General features: G+C 48.8%; 2 protein-coding genes across 5 annotated transcripts; one reads left to right on the forward strand and one right to left on the reverse strand.

The window, feature by feature from the left end:
* Window positions 1-2,907: 2,907 nt before the first annotated feature.
* LOC106898935 (butyrophilin subfamily 1 member A1-like) lies at window positions 2,908-6,573 on the reverse strand. The gene is given in 3 exon segments (XM_014960543.1): window positions 2,908-3,467; window positions 5,331-5,357; window positions 6,504-6,573. Coding segments are annotated over 3 exon segments (657 nt in total).
* Window positions 6,574-9,547: 2,974 nt separating this feature from the next.
* LOC106898933 (butyrophilin subfamily 1 member A1-like) lies at window positions 9,548-19,873 on the forward strand. 4 transcript variants are annotated; one of them, XM_014960539.1, is made up of 10 exons: window positions 9,548-9,644; window positions 10,321-10,356; window positions 11,603-11,701; window positions 12,873-12,893; window positions 14,212-14,232; window positions 14,640-14,660; window positions 15,499-15,519; window positions 15,701-15,721; window positions 18,324-18,350; window positions 18,836-19,873. In XM_014960539.1, the coding sequence occupies exons 1-10, from the start codon at window positions 9,626-9,628 to the stop codon at window positions 19,372-19,374; spliced, it is 825 nt and encodes a 274-aa protein (XP_014816025.1). In that variant the 5' UTR covers window positions 9,548-9,625; the 3' UTR covers window positions 19,375-19,873. The 4 variants fall into 4 exon arrangements, with proteins under 4 accessions (XP_014816025.1, XP_014816026.1, XP_014816027.1 ...); XM_014960540.1 differs by lacking the exon at window positions 14,640-14,660 and adding an exon at window positions 15,026-15,046; XM_014960541.1 differs by having other exon boundaries at window positions 18,659-18,978.
* The last annotated feature ends 2,606 nt before the right edge of the window (window positions 19,874-22,479 follow it).

Raw genomic sequence — 22,479 nt, forward strand, 5'->3', positions numbered from 1 at the left:
TATGTAATTCATATAATCAGGATTTTAAGAAGAAATAAATCTTGGGGTTTGTTTTGTTTGATGGATTTTCCACTATTTTATTATTTTTTATATTTATTATTTTTTAAGTGCAATAATGTGTTGGGGTGAGTGTAAGTCTTGTGCAGGTGAGAAAGAAGAGCAGCGTCCAACTCCATTGACTTCAGTGAACCTCACCAGAGTGTGGGATCTGGTTGGTCAGAGTTTCCATCCCCTTACCATATATGGCACGTAACTCTGGGATACTAAGGATACTCAGGTTACTCAGTGATCACTGTACCAGGAATATGTGGGAGCCACCGGGATGAGTCCTGTCTGCGCTGTGTCTTTGCAGGAGGAGTTTGAAGACAGTCCATCAAAACTGGTACTGGAGACCAGTGTGTAAAGCTACACAATTGTATTGTCTCACTGAAACATGAACGTCATTTGTGGCTTGATAGATTCCCACTGATATCTGAAAGATGTGTAGGAGTTTGGCACACCAACTCTTTTGAAATGATGACAAGCTTGTTGCTATGGCCCCCTGCTTGAACGCCAAATTGTGTTGGTCTGTGCCCTGAATCCTACCCTGAGATTGAAAGGGCAGGCTCTTCTGAACTCAAGAGAGAAGTGACCTTCTTGAAACCAAGTGACACAACCAAAGGAAGGTACTGGTGTGCAGAGCAGTTTTACCTTCTCTGTCAGAGGATGAGGTACCTTCCCAGTTTTCACAGGAATCTTTACTGTACACATTTCACAAAGCTCTATTGTGAATCACATTTGACTCTTTCTCTCCATGGTAAAAATGCAACTGATTTCCAAGCAGTGGTATCAAAGGAATCTTTCTGTGTCTTTCAAAAGCAAACATTGTTTCTTGACCATGTGCACTGGGTTTGGGCTGGGATGGAGCTCTTTTTCTTCACAGAAGCCCATGGGTTCCTTTGCTTTGCTTTTGTGGCTGAACATTTATTGACCACACATCAGTGTCTTGGCTGTTGCTGAGCACTGGTTGCTCACGCTCTCCCTCCCCACCCTCCCAGCAAATAGGTCGGGCGAGGGCAATAAACCTCTGTGATAACATACTTAAGGAGAGGGAAAAAACTAATCAGCAACAGCCAGAGAGTGGGGTGAGAGAAGCAGCTGTGTAGAAAGCAATGTCAGTGAAGAAGGAGGAGGAGGAGGTGTTCTGGGCACCAGAGCAGAGATTCCCCTGCAGCCCGTGGTGAAGACCATGGTGAGGAAGGCTGCCCTGCTGCAGCCCATGGAGGTTAATGGTGGAGCAGATATTCTCCTGGAGCCGATGCAGTTTAATGGTAGAGCAGCCCATTGAGGTTACAGGTGGAGCAGATATCCAGCTGCAGCCTATGGAGCTTAATTGTGGAACAGATACCCTCCTACAAGCTGTGGAGGACCCCACACTGGAGCAGGTGAATGCTGGAAGGAGGCTGTGACCCCGTGGGAATCCCACCCTGGAGCAGGCTCCTGGCAGTACCTGTGCGGCGTGGGGAGAGAGGAGCCTATACTGAAGTTCAACATGAAAACTGAAGAGTCCTACAGCTGAGGGGGAACAAATCCAAGACCCAGCATGTGCTGTGGGTCGCCCAGCTGTAAAGGAGCTTGGCAGAAAAGAACCTAAGGGTTCTGGTGGACACCAAGCTAAATGACATGCCCTTGCTACCCAGGGATATTGGTATCCAAGGCTGTATTGGGAGAAGTGCTGAACACAGGTCCCAAGAGGTGATCCTTGCCCTCTCCTCAGCACTGGAGGGGTCACACCTGCTTTTGAGCGCTCCCCAGTATAAGAGAGACATGGACATCCTGGAGAGAGTTCAGGGAAGATGATTAAAGAACTGGAGCATCTCTCACCTGAGGAAAAGTTGAGTGAGTGGGGACTGTCCAGCCTAGAGAAGAGAAGGCTCAGGGGAATCTTATCAAAGTATCTCAACACGTGAAGGGAGGGTGCAAAGGTGACAGAGCAAGGATCTTGTCAGTGGTGCTGGTGACAGGACAAGAGGCAATGGGCACAAACAGAAACACAGAAGGTTCCCTTTAAACTTCAGGAAACACTTTATTACTGTGAAGTTGACCCAGCACCAGTACAAGTTTTCAAAAGTCTCCATGCTGGGAGAAATTCAAAAACCATCTGGATACCTATGGTGAGTTGACCTTGGCTGGGCACCAGGTGCCTGCCAGGTTGCTCTATCATTCTCCCTCTTCAACAAAACCATAGAGTAGAAGAAGGAGGACAGTAATGAACAGTTCATGAAAAGAGTTCATGACAGTAACAGTTCATGAAAACGCACCTTCCAGAGGAAGTATTTATTACATGTTAATGTGAAAAAAAAATGTTGTTTTTCTTGAGCACCTCACATTTCCCTCAAAAGCTTTGTCATGCTGACACAAAGTTAAAAACCTGTCAGAGCTGGCCACTAAATTCCATCTGTCCCTTCCTGTCTCAGTTGTGTTCAGGAGATACAAACAAGGCAGCAGGTTGATCACATCTCCATCTGATCCCTGGCTGTACATTCTAGACCTTCACAATGTAGAGTGATCTAATCATCATCATCAAACCCCTGCACCATTTATAGAGTAGAAGAAGGAGGACAGTAATGAACAGTTCATGAAAAGAGTTCATGACAGTAACAGTTCATGAAAACGCACCTTCCAGAGGAAGTATTTATTACATGTTAATGTGAAAAAAAAATGTTGTTTTTCTTGAGCACCTCACATTTCCCTCAAAAGCTTTGTCATGCTGACACAAAGTTAAAAACCTGTCAGAGCTGGCCACTAAATTCCATCTGTCCCTTCCTGTCTCAGTTGTGTTCAGGAGATACAAACAAGGCAGCAGGTTGATCACATCTCCATCTGATCCCTGGCTGTACATTCTAGACCTTCACAATGTAGAGTGATCTAATCATCATCATCAAACCCCTGCACCATTTTCAGGGACTCAGTGTCAGGCTTTGCAGCAGCTGAGCCTGTGGAGAAGAAGGGAAGGAGTTTCCCTTCCCGGCTGCTGCCATCAGCAATGGTGAAAGTGTACAGAGCTGCTTTCTTACAGACATTGTAAAATGACAGCTGCTTGGATGAGATGTCCAGGAAGATCCTAATCTTTCGCAGCTTCCCACCCACACTCAAATGGGTCCAAGGCTCTGTGAAGGCCCAATACTCTCACCCATCTGTAGACCCCATGACCCAGAAGCCATTCTTGGGGGACAGAGTCAATGTCCCTTTGCGAGTCACAGATTCCCGGGCAATACCCAAGGCCCAGCTGCTTCTCTTGCCAACATCCACTTCCCAGTAGTGTCTCCCAGATGTGTATCCTTCTTTTGCCAACACATAAAGGTGGGAATCAAATCTCTTCTCATTCCTGGGCACCTTCGTGATGGTGCTGGTATCTTTCACACTTTTCCCATCCTCACAGAGTTCCAGTCTGGGGTGGGCCATGTCAGGATCCAGGGAGACATCCCCTGAAATGATCAAGTCATGCCATAAGGAGCAGAAAGGACAAGGTCTGCTTCTCTGAGGCTTTCTCTTGTGTCACCCTCCACCTCTCATTACTCTTTACCTCCAAACTCGGATGCACTGGGCAGCCTCTCGCCTCATGGGACCTCTATCTTCTCCCTTCCCATACCTCCCACATCCTTTCATTCCCATCCTGGGGCTGCTAACTTAGTGAGTGACCAGCCTGCATGCAGCAAAAGACAGGCCCTCAGTTAATGCTCCTGTGACTCCTCCGTGACCAAGGAGGAGGCTGTGGGGCTGAATGCCCTCGGCCTCCATCTTTGGTCTGGGGTGGGCCATGTCAGGATCCAGGGAGACATCCCCTGAAATGATCAAGTCATGCCATAAGGAGCAGAAAGGACAAGGTCTGCTTCTCTGAGGCTTTCTCTTGTGTCACCCTCCACCTCTCATTACTCTTTACCTCCAAACTCGGATGCACTGGGCAGCCTCTCGCCTCATGGGACCTCTATCTTCTCCCTTCCCATACCTCCCACATCCTTTCATTCCCATCCTGGGGCTGCTAACTTAGTGAGTGACCAGCCTGCATGCAGCAAAAGACAGGCCCTCAGTTAATGCTCCTGTGACTCCTCCGTGACCAAGGAGGAGGCTGTGGGGCTGAATGCCCTCGGCCTCCATCTTTGAATTGCTGCGAGGATGGTCTGGGAGTTGACCAGGCAGCTCCTCTTTGGGCAACACCAGAATCACAATTGAGTTGTCCAAGACTATTGAGAGAAAATCAAAATGGCCAAAGTTCTCCCTTGCAGAAACTGAAGAAGAAACTAGTGAGAGAATCAACCCTCAGCATCTGAGACCCACCTGTAAATCAGTTCAGATGCTCACATGTAATATATGTCATGATTACTCCTTAGCAAAGTTGGAAGATGATTTTCAAACTTTAAATAGATTCTCCTCAATAACTAGGACAGCACCAGTCCAGGGTTCTTCTTCACATGGGTTAGAATGGAAGAGTGATCTTCACTGCCACAAGGATGAGAAAATGTTTCATTTCCTCACGTTCCCCAGCGGCCTCCATCTTTGAATTGCTGCGAGGATGGTCTGGGAGTTGACCAGGCAGCTCCTCTTTGGGCAACACCAGAATCACAATTGAGTTGTCCAAGACTATTGAGAGAAAATCAAAATGGCCAAAGTTCTCCCTTGCAGAAACTGAAGAAGAAACTAGTGAGAGAATCAACCCTCAGCATCTGAGACCCACCTGTAAATCAGTTCAGATGCTCACATGTAATATATGTCATGATTACTCCTTAGCAAAGTTGGAAGATGATTTTCAAACTTTAAATAGATTCTCCTCAATAACTAGGACAGCACCAGTCCAGGGTTCTTCTTCACATGGGTTAGAATGGAAGAGTGATCTTCACTGCCACAAGGATGAGAAAATGTTTCATTTCCTCACGTTCCCCAGCTCATCAATGTACTTAACAAACACCTGACAGGACTCCAGCAAGGTGCAATGCCATGCACTAAGTTCCTGTAGCTCAGCTCAGATTTAAAGAAGAAGAACTTGCTCCTGCAGTGAAGAAACATTAGCTCAAAACACTTTTCCTGAATTGCCAAAGAGGGCAACACCAGGAGTGGGAGCCGGGGGCTGGAGTGGCCGATGCAAGCTGGTCATCCCTGCTCCCCACAGCTAAAATGGCTCCTGTCAAACATATGCAGGGTCTTTGGCAGCACACAACAAAGGAAACAGCTATCACACAATCCTTCTTCTTAGGGGTTTGTTCTTCAAACAGCTCTCTGAGTTTGTCAGATATGTTTTCAAGGGCCACATTCAGACTCCGAGTACTCACATGCATCATCTCCCTTTTGCTTACCTTTGTAGCGTTGCATTTTGAAAAGCTCTGTGGGGAAAGGACAAAAGCAGGCAATAAGTGGTTTTGTCAAGGCATGCTGCTCTCCAGTTTGCTAAGACACAGCTCATGCTGCTGGCCAAAGAGACCGTGTTCTCCTGTAGCAACATGCTTGTTCTGTAAATTGGAAAACAGGTCAAAAGGCCCCTGTGCCATCCTCCAAAGAGGCCAAGGCCTGAGGCCACTGGGATGCTCAGACTTTTAGCAGCAAAGATTGTAACAAGACCTAAAATATAGGTAGGAATTCTGGAGGAGTCAAAAGAAGATGCCATGCTGATGGCAAGGGAGAACAGACGGGAAGAAAGAGAGACGTTTTTGAAGGAGACGTCTCTGATTTGATGTATAATGGGAGGAGTTCAAGGCGCTTCATCAAAGCCATGTACAGGTGGGCCTTTCCTCTTAGAAAGGACCAAGAAGAAGCTGAACTTGTTTCCCTGCCCAGGAGGACCCAGCCCCAGAGCACACTGGAGCATGAACTGTTCATGAGCTGTTTGTTTGAGGAAGGGAACCGAGCCCAGGGAAACATGTTGCTGGAAGTTCAGAAGCCACACCAGCACGGATCGGGCACTCCTGAGTCAGGGGCAGGAGAGCAGAGCTTTCCCAGGTGCTGAGACCAGGCTTCCTCCCTTCATTTCTAACTCTGGGCCTTTCCCCCTGCCCGAATCCTGCCCTCCCTCAGGCGTGCACCTCCCAGGCGCTAAGGGTGCATGGGCTCTGGGGAAGTGGGAAGATCCTTCCACCTCCAGTTGATTGTTTTGGTGGCTTGAGTTCTGGAGGGATGGGGAAAGAGCACAGGCCCTGTGACCCTTCCTGAAGGCCCTCAAGGCTTCTCAAAAGCCCGGTGGGCAAGACGGAAGGGTGAAATCACACCTCTCCATCTTTTCTGCCAACAGGACTGGGTTGTAGAAGAGGAGTGGTTTGGTCAAGAGGAATGTGAGTGGATACAAGGAAAGAGATGGAAGCAAGAATTGGAGGTGGACACCTTCCCCACGTCTTGGAGTTACAGGGGCCTGTGATACTCACTCCCTTCAAAAAAAAGGGAGAGAAGAGGGAATATGACAAGCCACATTCAACACCTTTGTAGTGACATGTCTCACTGCTGGAAGTACGTTAGCTATTCGCCAAGAAAGGTCTCACCAACCCCTTCCATCTTCAGGAGGTGCAGAGGCCTCGCAAGCGGGACTGTTTGTCTGTAGGTGAGCTCCATGTCTGTTCTCCATGTCTGCTCTCAGGGTCTCCAGGTGCCGCTGTGTGGACCCCTGCATGTTCTGCAAAGCTGTCTGCAACACTTGCATTTGGGGAGAGATCTGCTGGAGGTCCTTCTCTCAAAAGGATTCCGGGGCCCGCATGCTGTTTGCCTCCACAGTCCTTTAGGTGAAGAATGACCGGGGGAGAATGGATAAGGAACAAGGGAGATTAATTTCTCTGATGGAGGCATTCCTGGTTGCCATAGAATGGCAGAAGGGTTCTAGCTTCAAGGTTCTTCACTGGAACCATGTGCAAACAGAGATGCACCTTCCTCACCAGCAGCCCAGCCACTGCCTGAGTGTCTCCCAGTGGCAACCAAATCTTTACCACCACAACTCTTCTTCTACAGTGCCTGAAAATATGCCCCATGCCCATTATCATTTCTACCTTCTGATTCTTCTCCAGATGTGTCTCCAAATAAGCAGTGGAGGGGGATCCAAGCTCAGTTGTCCAGCTATCTGCGCTACGTGACACAGAAGCCACCCTCAGCTCCCCCACTCTCAATGCAGTTGAGGAACTGTGTTTTTTTCAGGAAAGGGACACTGTTCAGGGTGAGATGGTGTTGCCAGGTCAGAAGCCACACCAGGACTGATCGGGCCCTCCCGAGCCAGGGCAAGAGGGGCAGGGCCAAGGCCTGTCAAATTTTGTTCCATAAGAAATCCCCAAGACCAAGAAAACAGGCAAGGGAAGCAGGAGACCTGCATGGTTTAGCAGGGACCTTCTGAAAAAACTCAAGTGGAAGCAGGAGGTTTACAGTGAGGGGAAGAAGGGACTAACTGCTTGGAAAGACTATAAGAATGCCAGTAGAGTATGAAGGGATGAAACGAGGAAAGCCAAGGCCTCCTTGGAATTAATATTAGCAAGGGATGTCAAAATTAACCAGAAGGGTTTTTTCAACTCTACTGGAGGCAAAAGGAACACAAGAGAAAATATGGGGCCACTGTTGAATGAGATGGGTGCCATGGTGACGGAGGATGAAGAGAAGGTGGAGTTGCTAAAGGCTTTCTTTGCTTCAGCCTTTACTGCTCAGGCCAGCCCTCAGGAGCCAAAGAATTTGAAATCACCAGAGAAGACTGGACAAAGGAAGCCCTTCCGTTGGTGCAGGACAACCAAGTTAAGGAGCACTTAAGTGAACTGGATACCCACAAGTCCATGGGTCCTGATGGGATGTACCCACAAGAGCTGAAAGAGCTGGCAGAAGTCATTGCTGAGCCACTCTCCATCATCTTCAAAACGTCCTGGAGAACAGGTGAGGTGCCTGAGGACTGGAGGAAAGCCAGTGTCATCCCTGTCTTCAAAAAGGGCAAGAAGGACAACCGGGGAAACTACAGGCTGGTCAACCTCACCTCCATCCCTGGAAAGGTGATGGAACGACATGTTCTGGGCGTCATCTCAGAAGCATCTGGAGGAAAAGAAAGCTATCAGAAGTAGTCAACAGGGATTCACCAAGGGGAAGTCATGTCTGACTAGTCTGATAGCCTTTTATGATGGTATGACTGGTTGGTTAGATGAGGGGAGGGCAGTGGATGTTGACTACCTTGACTTCAGCAAGGCTTTTGACACAGTCTCCCACAGCATCCTCATAGGTAAATTTAGGAAGTGTGGATTAGAGGAATGGACAGATTAAAATCTGTTTGAAAGACAGAGCTCAGAGGGTGGCACAGAATCTAGTTGGAGGTGTGTAAGAAGTGGAGTCCCCCTACCATCCCTCACAAGGCCATTTTCAGTGCTGTTTGGCCACTCAGTAAATGCTGGCAGCAACAGTGCTGTGGCGCTGAGGGTGGCCACATCACACAGTCCCTTCCTGCAACGCTTCATCCCAACCTTCCCTGCAGCTTCCATGGACCAATCCAACCTCCAGCGGGAGGCAGTGAGCACCAGCAACCATTAACAATCATGCATTCATGCTCTCAGCTAGTTTAGGAAGCTGATTGGGCAGAGAGGAAACTGTTCAGGGCTGGGTCCAGCTGCCTGAAATGGCTGCCTGCAATGTCCTTGACCACCTGTGGTGGGGCAAAGGAGAGGGGTGGAGACAGGAGGCTGCCCCATTGGACCTGCTGCCTTGCTCCGGAATGGCACTTCAGGTCCCTCTTGTGGATGCAGCTGCAAAGGCTTGAAAGGATTGTGGCCAACACCCAGCTCTCAGCCTTTTACTTGTTGCTGTATTAATTATGATGAAGCAATGGAAAGGATAATTACTGTGGTAGTGTCAGAGAACCTGCCCACAGACGAGAATTTCTCTTCCAGCCCAATTATTCCATTTTTTCTTTCCAAAAGCATGTTTTCCCTGCCTGGTTATCTCTGACATTTTGCACTGACTGCAAATCACAAACTCGTGGAGTTTTCCTTACGTGGACCTTTTTTTTTCCTCATTTTGACTGCAATGTTTCACAGGAAATAAAATGCAGTGTGAGGGCCCCATTGTGCTGCTGTCAAAGCGTGTCTATCATGAGGAGATACGAGTGACAAAGGAAGGGGTGGGCAGACTCCAGAATCCTGCAGAGGCCTCTAGTCCAAATACTGCTTCAACAGTGACCTTCTTGTACAAATCAGGAGTGGTGATGGGAGCAGAGCAGGGGACCCTATCAGATGTTGTGTTGAAGTTATCTCTACAGCAGCAGCTAGCCAAACACTACCTTAACGTTGGCCAGTTTCTGAACATGTAGTCTTTGGTGTGAATTGTTAATATGAGAAGCTTGATTCCTCAGAGTGTACTTTGTGTGCCTAAGTTACACAGAAGAAGATACAAGAAGCCTCCTGTGCTTCTCTTCTCCAGTGGGTCAGATGGGCACAGGTTCCCTTTGATGTCACATGGGATGGTATGGGATGTTGGGGAATGACACAGACCACAAGGTTTAAAGGAGAGAGGAGAGATGCGGTACTTGGCTCACTGAGGATTTTGTTCTACCCCCTTTCTCTGTCTCTTCCATTGCAGCACATCAGAAAGGATGACTATCTGGCTCCAGAACAGAAGAATGTGATTGTTTTGTTCCCTCAGCTTTTCCCCGTGTATGTTCTTGTTTGCATCAGGTAAGAAAACCTCTTTCAAGTGGTCTCCTGACATTTTTCAGGCTAAAGAGAAACAATCTCTTTATGTCACTTGAAGAAATAGATAATGGTCCAACAGAGTGATCTCATCAGTGTGTGGCCATTAGTACAACCAACCTAACAGGAATCCACAAAACTCTGTGGGAAGGAGTGATCCATGTGACCTGGGTCACTGTGAGCAATCAGGCCACAGCTGCTTGGAGCTCAGTGCAGGTGGTGTTGCCTGTCGTCTCTGCGAGCATTCCTGCTGAGGAAGGAGAGGAATACATTTTTGGAGACAGGAATTATTGGGGAGGTGGTATAAATGCTGTCCACACCATATGGAAAAGAAAGAAGACTTGGGATTTATTACTTCCCTTGGGGCTCAAAACAGCAAGGATCTGCCTGATGCTTTCCTCACGTACTTCCTTAGGTGGGATATGGAGGCATGGGAAGGTAGATGTTGGGCTTGCGAGCAGGTCCTCTTGCCAGCTCTCACCTTTCCTACTCCTCAACTTTCCATGGGGACATGAACATCAGCAGGAGGGTCACACTGAAAAGAGGTGATCCTGGCTCTGATCCAGGCACACAGCTCAACTTTTGGTTGCTCAGGAAGCTCCTTTTCCCAACTTCCAAGTAAAGAAGGAAAACGGTCTAACAAACAATTTTTTTGTTAAAGGGGTAACAGGACAGCAGAGCACCATGGCTCAACAAGGTAAGAGACAACACCTACTTTGAAGGCTTTGAGGATTAACTGGTACAGTTTTCTAGGCCTCCTGCCTCTGATGAGGTGCCTTCTATCACCTGGGTACTTCTCCCCACCACTGTGGTGAAACTCTCCATTCAGAAGTGTTGTGGACACAGCCGAGACCCAAGGGAAGGGTCTGATAGAATGAAGGATGGTTTTGCATCAGAATCCAGGCTTGGGGTTTCTGCCAATTTTCTTTGGATGTCCCTTGCACATGTTTGGGCCCACCGTCCTGGTGTCTTATCGACTCCCTATGAATCCATAATGGGCTCTAGGCTTGGGATGCCCTCGGTCAGTACCAGGACTCTTGACCATTTCCTCTCCTGCCTGATGAAGCCTGAGGGGAAAGCAATGGCAAAGCAAATATGGTGTTGGGCCCTAATGACCATGTGGAACATCTGTGAATCCTGTTTCCCCTCACTCATCTTTTTCTTCTTTTATAGCTTCAGAAATTAATTGCAACTTAGCCAAAGACAAACCCAGGCCCTAATGACCAGGTGGCCCATCTGTGAGTCCTGTTTCCCCTCACTCATCTTTTTCTTCTTTTATAGCTTCAGAAATTAATTGGAACTTAGCCAAAGACAAACCCAAGCTCAATGTTTATTTGTCATGGCTGTCTCACTGTGCTGGCCATTCAGGTCCTGCTTGGGGAGTGAGAGGAAGGGTGAGCTCTTGCTTGATCCACCCATTGCAGGGTCCCTCCAGTACCTCGGGCAGATAATTGTCTACCAGCATGGCATTGCTGGATGCTGCGTAGGGTCTAGACAGGGTGAGAGGAGGCTCTCAGGGCACCTCTGAAAGGTGAGGCTTTGGATTCTCTGGTGGAGGATTGGTTCAGCCTTTGGATGAGCACAGTGTTGTGACTTGGCCTTGTTGGGCTTCCCTTTGTCCCACTCAATCCTGTCTCCATTGAGGTGAGCAGCTCTTCTGGTGAAGGAAGGTGATCCTATATGCTGAGTAAACTCCTCAGTGAAGGGTGAAGTAGAAAACCTTCTCCCAGGTAGTTACTCATGGAGTGAAATGTTCAATTTTTGCATCAAAAATGCTGTATATGCCTGCAGTCTCCTGATTTGTGGGGTCCTTTGGGACAAAGACAGGAATTTATGATCCTATTGAAAAAAAGAATTTTTGGTGGAGCCACCTTAGAGACTTAATGATCTACTTAATGCTACTTCAATGATATATTAAATAAAATTTTTTTGAAAAAATGCAGGTTGGTCTTTGTCATCCATTTTACACACAGTTCTGGCAGCTTTATATAACAGAGTGTCACTGGCGGTATCCTGGCGTATCAGGAAGCTGAAACAGAAAGGTAAGATATTAGTGGAATTCTCTTGCATTTCATAGTTCATTCAAATCAAACAAGAATGCAGTGATCAGCTATTCTCAGCAAGGTCCATGCCCTCAAACATCAAAGCCATCCACGGCAGACATGACAGAGGGCTGACAGCAGCCTCGTGCCCTTCTGGAACATGAGCTGGAGCCAAGTGCAATACTCAGGGAACCCATGACAGGAGGCAGAGGACGGGCTCTGACTCCCCTGCTGTCTTACACATCCTCCCTTACGCTGCCACATACATTGGTTGCTCTTGCCTTTGACATGTCTCCATTTTCACAAGTATCCTCACCCAGGTTTAGGAAACCACCAGTTTTGTTGGACGGGCTACATTAAAACCACCTCCACTTTTGGTTTTGTCCCAGAGATTTGTACAAGCTGGGCACAAATTCCCTCCAGCACAGAGCCCCTGCTCTATGCTGTGAACAGCAAACATTTTGTCTGAACTTGAAGGATCTTCAATGTACTGACAATTAGGCTTTGGTGAGTACAGCCCCAGAAAATGGACTCATCATTTCTGATCAGTTCTGCTTTGTTCTCTCTTTCATTTGGCTCCAGAACTATGGAAGAAGGTAATATGTGCTAAGCAAAATGCTAACGAAAAAAAACTTATTTGAAATATTGGAACTTAGATGGCACTGAGGTTTAGATGGGAATGATGCCCCTCTGTTGTTCCCAACTGCGCTGCTGGATGTTTTTGCATGGCCAGAGTCAGTGCGAACCTACTTGGCTCTCCCTGGGTTCTCCTCCAAGGATGGTGCTTCTCACATGACAGAATCACTCCAGCTGGACCATATTAGTTCCCAGCTTACATGTATGTCATGTGTCTTTGTCCACCATCCCTCCATTGACTTTGGCCCTTTCAGCAGGAGAAACATGAGGGACGAGGTATGTCAGGGCAGAGAGTTCACGCACAGACATGAATCTGTAGGCATTGGGAAGTAATGGCCACAGGGAGAGTGCAACAGCAGTTGTGGGGAAGGGAGCGGTGTGGGTGGCCAGCACCCATCTAGGTGCAGGCTGGGATTGAGAAGACTCTGCTGCCCGTCACAGGTTGGCTGAGTTCTTCCTGATAGTACTGAAGTCTGCTTATTTTTCAGTTGAATGTCACAGGAATTGATATTTTAAAATGCCTTTTTTCTTGCAGGACGCTCATTATTAGCTGATGGTAAGTGCTCATTTCTCCTTGCAATTCACCCCTCTTTCAATATGGAAGGATACCTTTAAAACAGATGATGTGATAGCTAGAAGATATGGTGAAGGAGAATGTTTGGGAAGAAGGGCAACTCATTAAGGCTGCCTTACATTTCATTCAGAGATGTTATGATACTTTGAGAATGTGGAAGTATTACACATTTGGTCCCCCAAACTGGTGACTAATCTTAATGCTCCCCAAGCTGCATTTCTTGGTAATTCCTCCCTGTTAAAGAGTCTGTCCCATGAGCTTCCACATCCCTATTCCTTTCCAGCCAAACTCCCAAGAGCCTTTCAACAAAGAGAGGCAAAGACATCAAAAGAGAGTTTCCCAAGGAAAGACAAATCGGCTTCCAGAGGAACACAGTTTGGGGAGCCATACCCTTTGATAGTGGGTCACATCCTTCAAACTGGCATTTTACACTTGTAGCTGTCCTCTCCGTTCAGACTATGACTGCAGTGTTCTTGGGGTCCCTTAAGCAGATGTCCATTATCAGAGCACAAAACTGAGGTTCTCAGTTGTGGCTGCTGTCTCCTTAAAGAGCTTAACCTCGAAGAAAGCTAATGGGTGAAGGAGAGAGTAGGTCAAGTATGAAAAAGAGAGAAAGAAAGGGAGGAAGAGAAAAAAAAAGAAGGCAGGAAGGGAGGAAGGAAGAAAGTATGAACAGAATGAAGGACTATGATTTAAAGTGTGAAGGGAAGCCAACATGTGTGTGGCTTTAACAAGTTTCCTTTGTTCTGCTGCAAACCACCAGCACCCGAGGTCTAATCACACACTTGCACTAGTCCATGAATGCACTTCGCAAGAGAACCCCAGGTACAGAAAACACCTGGAGCTACAGGCTGCTTGGAGATAGTTCCTTCCTCTCCTTTTGACAACCTGGAAGGAGCCCCTGGCCTCTCCGGATAGGGCAAGAAGAAGAGACCTGCACTCTCCTGCAAAGATGGGGAGCTCTCCCCTAATGCCTCTCCAATGTCTCACTATCTCCTGTAAAGTTGGTCGCCCAAACCTGAGGATTCAATGCCAGGTGTGGCCTCCAAATCTCTCTCCATTTGTCACCTGGCCATGCTTCTAGACTTTCCTGTAGCACTTGGCCTTGCAGCTTCTTTGAGCCCATGCTGGGAAGATGGCATCCAGCCCTCATTTTGCAGAGCCCTTTCCTGCAAGTAACCATGAAGTCAGGCAAAGGAAAGGCAGACACAGCCAAAACCCCACCAGCTCTGGAAGCCGGCGGGGCACTGAGCCTGACGATCTCTCTTTTCTAATTGGTTTTTTCTCCTTCCTTTTCTAGCTGAGGAGCAGAAGGAGAAGGGTGAGTGGTCTGTGCTCTCTGGGGTCTTGCCAGCCAGCAAGGAGAGGCTCTTTCCAAGGGGGACATGGTGGTGTGTGTGGGAGAAGGGTGTTTCCCCATGGGCCATGAGTGTGGTGTCCTTGGGGTCTCTGCAGCAGGTGCCCATGTTCAGACAAGCTCGCTGAGGCCTTCAGGTGTGGCTGGAATCTGCCTGAAGAACTTGCTCCTGAAATGTGGTCATTTAGGAATACAAGACAAAATGTCAAGAAGAAGGGAAGAAAGACAGGGCTTGCCCTCACACACACTTGCACTAGTCCATGAATGCACTTTGCAAGCAACTCCCAGCTCCAGCAAACACCTTCCCTGGGGCTTCAGGCAATGCATCCTCCTTCTGCCCATCTAAACTGACTTTCTCTTTCCGTTTGCAGCACAACTACAAGAGCTGATAGGTGAGTGCTGCTTGCTGTGTGGGTGGCTGCTTGTCCCTCGAGTGCCAGATGGGACATGGGCCATGAGTGTGGTGTCCTTGGGGTCTCTGCAGCAGGTGCCCATGTTCAGACAAGCTCGCTGAGGCCTTCAGGTGTGGCTGGAATCTGCCTGAAGAACTTGCTCCTGAAATGTGGTCATTTAGGAATACAAGACAAAATGTCAAGAAGAAGGGAAGAAAGACAGGGCTTGCCCTCACACACACTTGCACTAGTCCATGAATGCACTTTGCAAGCAACTCCCAGCTCCAGCAAACACCTTCCCTGGGGCTTCAGGCAATGCATCCTCCTTCTGCCCATCTAAACTGACTTTCTCTTTCCGTTTGCAGCACAACTACAAGAGCTGATAGGTGAGTGCTGCTTGCTGTGTGGGTGGCTGCTTGTCCCTCGAGTGCCAGATGGGAACGGGGAGTGCTCTGTGTCCCTGGGGGCAGCCTTCCTCCCTTCATGCCTCAAACAGAGCCTGCTGTTTGCCTCCCTCTCTGCCCTGGGCCCTCCTGCCCCCACCTGACACCACTGCTCTCACATGGGACCTTTGACAGTTACGCGCAGGGGAAAAGGCATTTGATCCCGTCTCTCAAGCCAAGCACTGCTGTGTGCAGGAGAGGGACTCCAAAGTGTCCCAAGGAGTTGGTGGGGTGCCTGAGAGGCAGGGCAGAGGAGTATCCTTTGTGGAAGGGCATGCATCCCTGATGCTCCACGGCAACGAAAAAACAAGGGCCTTTTGTGTGAGCCAATCCCAAGAACATGCCAGCAGCCCCAAAGCCTCTCTCTTCTAACACCTGTGTCTTTTCTCTTCTAGTTCGCCTCCAGGAGGAAAATGGTAAATTCTCTTGTCTTCCTAAGAAATCCCCTTCCCAAAAGAGATGTTTTTTGCAAGAGGGAGACTGTGGTGTCCATGGGCCTCTGCAGAGGGAGGGCAGAAGGGCCTCCATTCTTCAGACGGGAATCCCAAGCAAATGCAAATGCCTTTCATTTCTTTCCTGTGTTCTTTGTCATTACAGAGCGACTGGAGAGAGAACACAGTAAGTGGCCTTTCCTTTCTGACGCGGCTGAGAACACACCCAGCTGCTGAGATGTCTTTCAAATATGCACTCAGCTCAGACCACCACCTTGTGCAGGGGAAGCTTCTGTGCTGTTAAGGAATGCTTTGTAAGAGCTGAGGGAATGATGTGCAGGGATGTGGCTTGGTCCATGGCTGTATGGAGAGTCCTGCCCTCTCAGGCTCACGGAAAAGGCGGTGGGAAGGGAGCTCGCGTGACGGCCAGTGTGACATTGGGTTGTTTGTGGCACGTTTAGGAGCAATGCCTGCTGTTCCACCTGGGCACAGGCAACCCAGGACCAGGGACCTCCAAGGGCTGTGTCTCTCCCAGCACAGGTGTCTCTCCAAAGGGTGCCTGTGCCTCGCTGCTCTCTGAAGATGGATTTCAGCCTTGTCTAGGCTATTGTTACGCATGTGTGTAGCCTCTCCCTGCACAGCTGCATTTTCAGGCAATGTTTCCCCAATCAGAGTCTCCTGCCATCTACCAATTGTTCTCACCATCCTCCCGGGCTCTGCCCTTCCTGGAGCTACAGGCTCCTTGGAGATAGTTCCTTCCTCTCCTTTTGACAACCTGGAAGAGGCCCTGGAAGGGCCTCTCCGGATAGGGCAGGCAGAACAGAACCTGCACTCTCCTGCAGAGATGTGGAGCTCTCCCCTAATGCCTCTCCAAAGTCTCACTATCTCTTCTAAACTTGACAGCCCAAACCTGAGGATTCAATGCCAGCTGTGGCTTTCAAATCTCTCTCCATATGTCACTTAGCCATTCTTGTAGAATTTCCTGTAACACTTGGACTTGCAGCTTCTGAGAGGCCCATGCTGGGCAGATGCCATCCGGTCCCCGTTTGGCAGAGCCCTTTCCTGCAAGTAACCACGAAGTCAGGCAAAGGAAAGGCAGACACAGCCAAACCCCACCAGCTCTGGAAGCTGGCGGGGCACTGAGCCTGATGATCTCTCTTTTCTAATTGGTCTTTTCTCCTTCCTTTGGTAGCTAAGGAGCAAGAGGAGAACGGTGAATGGTCTTTGTTCTCTTGGGTCTTGCCAGTCAGCAAGGAGAGGCTCTTCTCTTTCCAAGAGGGACATGGTGGTGTCAGAGGGAGAAGGGTGTTTCCATGTGAGCCATGAGTGTGGTGTCCTTGGGGTCTCTGCAGCAGGTGCCCATGTGCAGGGCACCCAGCTGAGGCCTTCAGGTGTGACTGGAATCTGCATGAAGGGCTTGCTCCTGAAAAGTGGTCATGTGGGAATAAAAGACAAATTGTAAAGAAGAAGGAAAGGAAGACAGACCACTGGGGTGGATAAACATTATTTTCCGTGAGGACAGAGTCATGGGTTGTGAGCACCTTCAAGGTTTCCAGGGACAGGGCTTGCCCTCACACACACTTGCACTAGTCCAGGAACGCACTTTGCAAGAGAATCCCAGCTCCAGCAAAAAACACCTTCCCTGGGGCTTCAGGCAATGCATCATCCTTCTGCCCATCTAAACTGCTTTTTTCCTTTCCTTTTCAGGACAACTGCAAAAGAAATTGTGTGAGTGCTGATTGTTGAGTGGGTGGCTGCATGTTTTTAGACTTTGTGGTGGGAATGGGGAGTGCTCCCTGTCCCTGTGCTCATCCCTCCTCCCTGCCAGCAAGAGTCACAGCCTGCTGCTTGCCTCCCGCTCTCTCTCTTTCCCACTTTCTTTTTCCCGGGCCCACTGGTCTGGCCCATTGCCTCCATCGGGAGCACAGAGGGGTAAATCATGGATTTGGGTACATGAGCCCATACTTCAAAGTGGGATTCCACCCTTGCCAAGGATATGTTCCCCACATGTCTAGTCTCACCCTCCCCAGCTCTGTTTCATGGCTTTTAGTGACCATGGGCCTTTTCTTTTAAAGAGAGATCAGAAGATCATCCTTGCTTTTTAAGGACGTCTTCTAGAAATGCCTATGATTCTGGTTTTAATCCCTCTTCTCTTTGTCATTACATACCAATCACTGATAGGAAAGAGTAAGTGACGTTGTCTTCTGACGCTCTTTACAAAATGCACAACTGCTGAGATATCCTTTGAGAACTTCCTCAGCTCAGCAAAGTGCTCTCACATCACTCCATTTTGTTGGAAAACATCATTTCATGTTGAGGAACACCTTTGTGGCAGAGACATAATTAGACCAAAGGGATAGGAATTAGGCCATGGGATAAATTCTGGACAGGAAGGAATCCATTCCCTGAAAATGTACAGCAATGGGGTTATGAAGCAGTTTTGCAATGAGGTATTGTCAAGTGTCTGGAAGACACTGGGATTTTCCCTTTCATGACAGCTGTGGGATACCTCTGCAGACATGAGGTTTTGGCCTTTTTAGGGGTCTGCTCTCTTTCCTACGAGGGACCATGGTGTGTTCATGGTGTGTTTAACATGCTTCTCTGAGACCCATCACTCAAGTGTCCCGCTGGCTTTTCGTCCTTGGAGGTGCTTTCTGACCTGTACTAAAGACCTGTTATGGCAGAAGAGCATGTTCCTCTGCCAGCCTTATAGACTGGGTGTGAGCTCACTGGAGTTGTGGTCTCCTTGTTAAAACCACTCAATGTCTCCTTTTTTCACCTCCCTACAGAACTTCTGAAGACACAACGACACAAAGGTAAGAAAGGGACCTGTGCTGAATGCCATCTCCTGCAGCCTGAATGCAGCTCTAGACAATATATTCCTCCTTCACAAGCAATGGGTGTTCAGATCCTTGTTCAGATGGCTTCTCAGGAGCAGGAATTGTTCCTTATTCTTTCCCTTCTTCACTTGCTGCACAAGAAACTTCACCATTTGAAGGCACGCTTCTCACCCTCTGTTCACCTCCCTTACAATCCTCCTTGATGCCACATGACATTTTAGAGGGGGTGTCTTTGAGTCGCTTTGCATTTGGTGTGTGCTGACCACACTCTCAATGTTCCATAGATGAGAGACGAAGGAAATGGGAGTTTTGGGACAGCAGTTATCCAGGGCAGTAGTGACTGCATCAGAGTGGAGAAGGAGGACGGGAGGGGAAGCAACGGGAGGCAAAACCTAACAGAAAGTTCCACCACAAAGGTTACTATGATGCTTTTGACTACTGAAGTAACTTGATCATTGCAGTGGATGTCACCCTGGATCCTGACACTGCCCACCCCAGACTGGAAATCTTTAACAATGGGAAGAGTGTGAAAGATACTGGTACCATCAAGAAGGTGTCCAGGAATGAGAAGAGATTTGATTCCCACACGTTTGTGCTGGCAAAGGAAGGATACACATCTGGGAGACACTACTGGGAAGTGGATGTTGGCAAGAGAAGCAGCTGGGCCTTGGGTATTGCCCGGGAATCTGTGACTCGCAAAGGGACATTGACTCTGTCCCCCAAGAATGGCTTCTGGGTCATGGGGTGTACAGATGGGCGAGAGTATTGGGCCTACACAGAGCCTTGGACCCGTTTGAGTGTGGGTGGGAAGGTGCCAGAGATTGGGATCTTCCTGGACATCTCATCCAAGCAGCTGTCATTTTACAATGTCCGTAAGAAAGCAGCTCTGCACACTTTCACCATTGCTGATGGCAGCAGCGGGGAAGGGAAACTCCTTCCCTTCTTCTCCACAGGCTCAGCTGCTGCAAAGCCTGACACTGAGCCACTGAACATAGTGTAGAGGTTTGATGATGATGATGAATAGATCACTCTGCATTGTGAAGGTCTAGAATGTACAGCCAGGGATGAGATGGAGATGTGATCAACCTGCTGCCTTGTTTGTATCTCCTGAACACAGCTGAGGTAGGAAGGGACAGATGTAGTAGAGTGACCAGCTCTGACAGCTTTTAAACTATGCATCAGAATGAAAAAGCTATTGAGGCAAATTTTAGGGGCTCAAGAAAAAACTTTTTTTTTTTTTTCGTGGCAACATGGAATAAATACTTCTTCTGGAAGGTGTGTTTTCAGAAAAATTTACTGGTCCTTTTTCTTATACTTTGTTGTTTTGGGTTTTGTTGAAGAGGAAGAATGATAGAGCAACCTGGTAAGAACCTGGTGTCCAGCCAAGGTCAAGCCACCATAGATGTCCAGTTGGCTTTTGACTATCTCCCAGGATGGAGACTCTCTTGGAAACTTGTGCTTGGTCACCTTCACAGTAATAAAGCATTTCCTGATGTTCAGAGGGAATCTTCTGTGTTTCTGTTTGTGCCCATGGCATCTTGTCCTGTCACCAGCACCACTGGCAAGAGCCTGGCTCTCTGTCACCTTTGCACCCTCCCTTCAGCTGTTGAGATGCTTTGAGAAGATTCCCCTGAGCCTTCTCTTCTCTGGGCTGCACAGTCCCTGTGGGAGAATTCTTAGAAATTAATGGTCATCCTGTGAGCACCCCAAGCTCTGGGCAGCTGTTGACAATAGGCCTCTGATGCCATGGTCTCCCCAACATCAAGCCTAAGCCCCCCCCAGTCACTTTCTACCCTTGGGTTACCAGAGCAGAGAACCATCCCAGAGCAGGAAATACAACTGGAGATTGGAAAAGGAAACCCAAAGTGAGCGGCCCACAATAGAAACGGGCAGGAGAGGAGAGAAAGGGGAGAAAGAGGAATCTTTCTGTTGATTTTCCAGCGGGTGCACTCCATTGGCTTCAGATGCTTCTCCCTGGAGTTCACCATCTCCATGCCTGCCCCACAGAGGGGGTCTGACCCACCAGGGAAGGAGGGATCCCAAGCAGGTGAATCCAGCTCCCCTGGGGACGCAGCGCAGGGACTGAACCCAGGGATTGTGCAGCAAACGGGGAGGAGACACGGGGCTGGGAGGGTCTGGACCAGGGGAGGATGCGCACGGGACCACGCGGACCCCTCTCCACCCATGGAAGCTCAGAGGAGACTGGGCTGAAGACCCGTCTCCCACTGCTCCTTGGCCAGACGGGGGTTCTACAAGCCTCAGCTCCACGCTCGCCACGTCTCTGAGCTCCTGCCAGTGGAGCTCCACGGTTGGTTTCATCAAGCAAATGCAGTGGAGCTCCCAGGCTGGTTTTTAGCAGGCAAAGGATGGATCTACCTCTGGAGATCCCCTGGGCTTCCCTCACAAGCTTCTTTCTCCCTCCCTGTTGTGAGACCAGAGAAATGCTCTGGAGAATCCGTGGCAATGACCACAGTGAACTGCCAGTTTCTAGAGGTTGTGACTGAGAGAAATTGCCCCAAGACGACATCCCTTGGCTCAAAGCCACCTGCACTGCATCTCCAACCTCCAGAAGCACCTCTCCAGAGCCCTGGGAACACAATTTCTTCACCTGCAGCCTCAGAGACACAGCCCTTGGCCAAAACCCACTGCCCGAGCCAGTTGCAGGAGGAGAGTTTGCTCCAGCTCTCAACATCATAGTGGCTCTTGGGCATAAATTAATTCAAATGGTGCATTAATTGAAAAGGTGTTTTGCCTCTGATTGTCAGCACTTTGTGTGGGTCTCTGAAGGCCTCGTGGGTCCTTAATCCTCCACCACATGGAGATCGGAGCTGGAGTCCCTCACAAGTCTTGCTTCTAGACCTCACTTCTTATGTTTAGAGCCCAACAAGACATTGCTCAAAGGCACATCCAGCACTGGGACCTGTTGCCAGCAACACCAAGCATGGGAGATGATAAATCTGGAGGGTCTTCTCATCAGAAAGGTCCACCAAAGGCACCATCTTCTCTGGTGACATTTGAGAAGGACTAAGGGGTGAAGTAAAAAGGTAAAGTTGGGTTTAGAGCTTGTGTCACCCACTCCCTGTCTCCAGGGTGATGGAGAGGGGTGATGGAGACATCTCTGCATGGCTTTGCCCGTTCCAACCTCTCAGCTGCCTCTAACTCCTCAGCCAGTCACCAAAATGCTTTGATTTGCATTTCAAAGCTTGCTCAAACCTTTCTTCCCCACAAAACCCAGCAGAACTCATCCTTCCCTCACCACCAAACCATAGCCCCAGTGAGGCCCCGTCCACCTCTGCTGTCCCACCACATTCCTTCTGGTCTCCTGGTTTGGCTGTTGCTGACACTTCCAACCCCAAACCAATAATAAAATTATTTTAAAAAATAAAGTCTCCCCTACAGTCTATTTATCAGCAGGAAACATCAAGCCTGGACACTGCTGTGACACAGCTCCTGGTGACCACCAGCCTCTCCTCAGATAACGTGGTACATGAAGGCGACCAGAGCTGTTTTCTCCTTCACCACATGGGAAAGAAAGCAGAACAAAATGAAGAGATCTGTCCCAGAGCTCTCAGTGCTCGCCTGGAGGTGCTCCAGGTACAGCACATTTTATCATCAAAATGTCCCCCCTCTGGATGGAGGGATGGGCAGGCAGATGGATGGAGAACACAGAGGTGGGTTGGGTTAGGAGGGAGATGACCCAGAGACTGGCACAACCTCTGTAGGAACATCAGGAATGGAAACAGAGTGATGGTCTGACAGACGTAGGGCAAGGTTCCGTGTTCTGAACCCAACCTCCAGGTAGAAAATGTGGTTCAAGGGTCTGGAGAAGAGGATGGAGAACAGGAAGGTGTCTGTCCCCTACACCAGGACCACCAGCTGGACAAACACTAAATCTAAACCCAAGCTGTAAGTGAAACCAAAAAGCATCTGCAGGAGGGCAGCTTTCCACCCGACCTTGCATCCAAGCAAGCTCCCCAGCCCCAGCCCCAGCTCAGTCCACCCACAGGACCTTATCAGAAGTGAATTCTGTTTGGTATGCTAATTTGCGTTTCAATGCTTCTCTTATATTTTCAAATTATTTTCAAATTATTATCAGATTTCTTTT

Source organism: Calidris pugnax, unplaced genomic scaffold, assembly GCF_001431845.1.
Source record: "Calidris pugnax isolate Ruff unplaced genomic scaffold, ASM143184v1 scaffold574, whole genome shotgun sequence".
Taxonomy (NCBI): domain Eukaryota; kingdom Metazoa; phylum Chordata; class Aves; order Charadriiformes; family Scolopacidae; genus Calidris; species Calidris pugnax.

Bases quoted from the DNA above. Each gene is read 5' to 3' on its own strand.
- LOC106898933 (XM_014960539.1), top strand. The intron at 11,702-12,872 runs GTAAGATATTAG...TTTTTCTTGCAG, and splicing joins CAGGAAGCTGAAACAGAAAG to GACGCTCATTATTAGCTGAT. The intron at 18,351-18,835 runs GTAAGAAAGGGA...TGATCATTGCAG, and splicing joins GAAGACACAACGACACAAAG to TGGATGTCACCCTGGATCCT.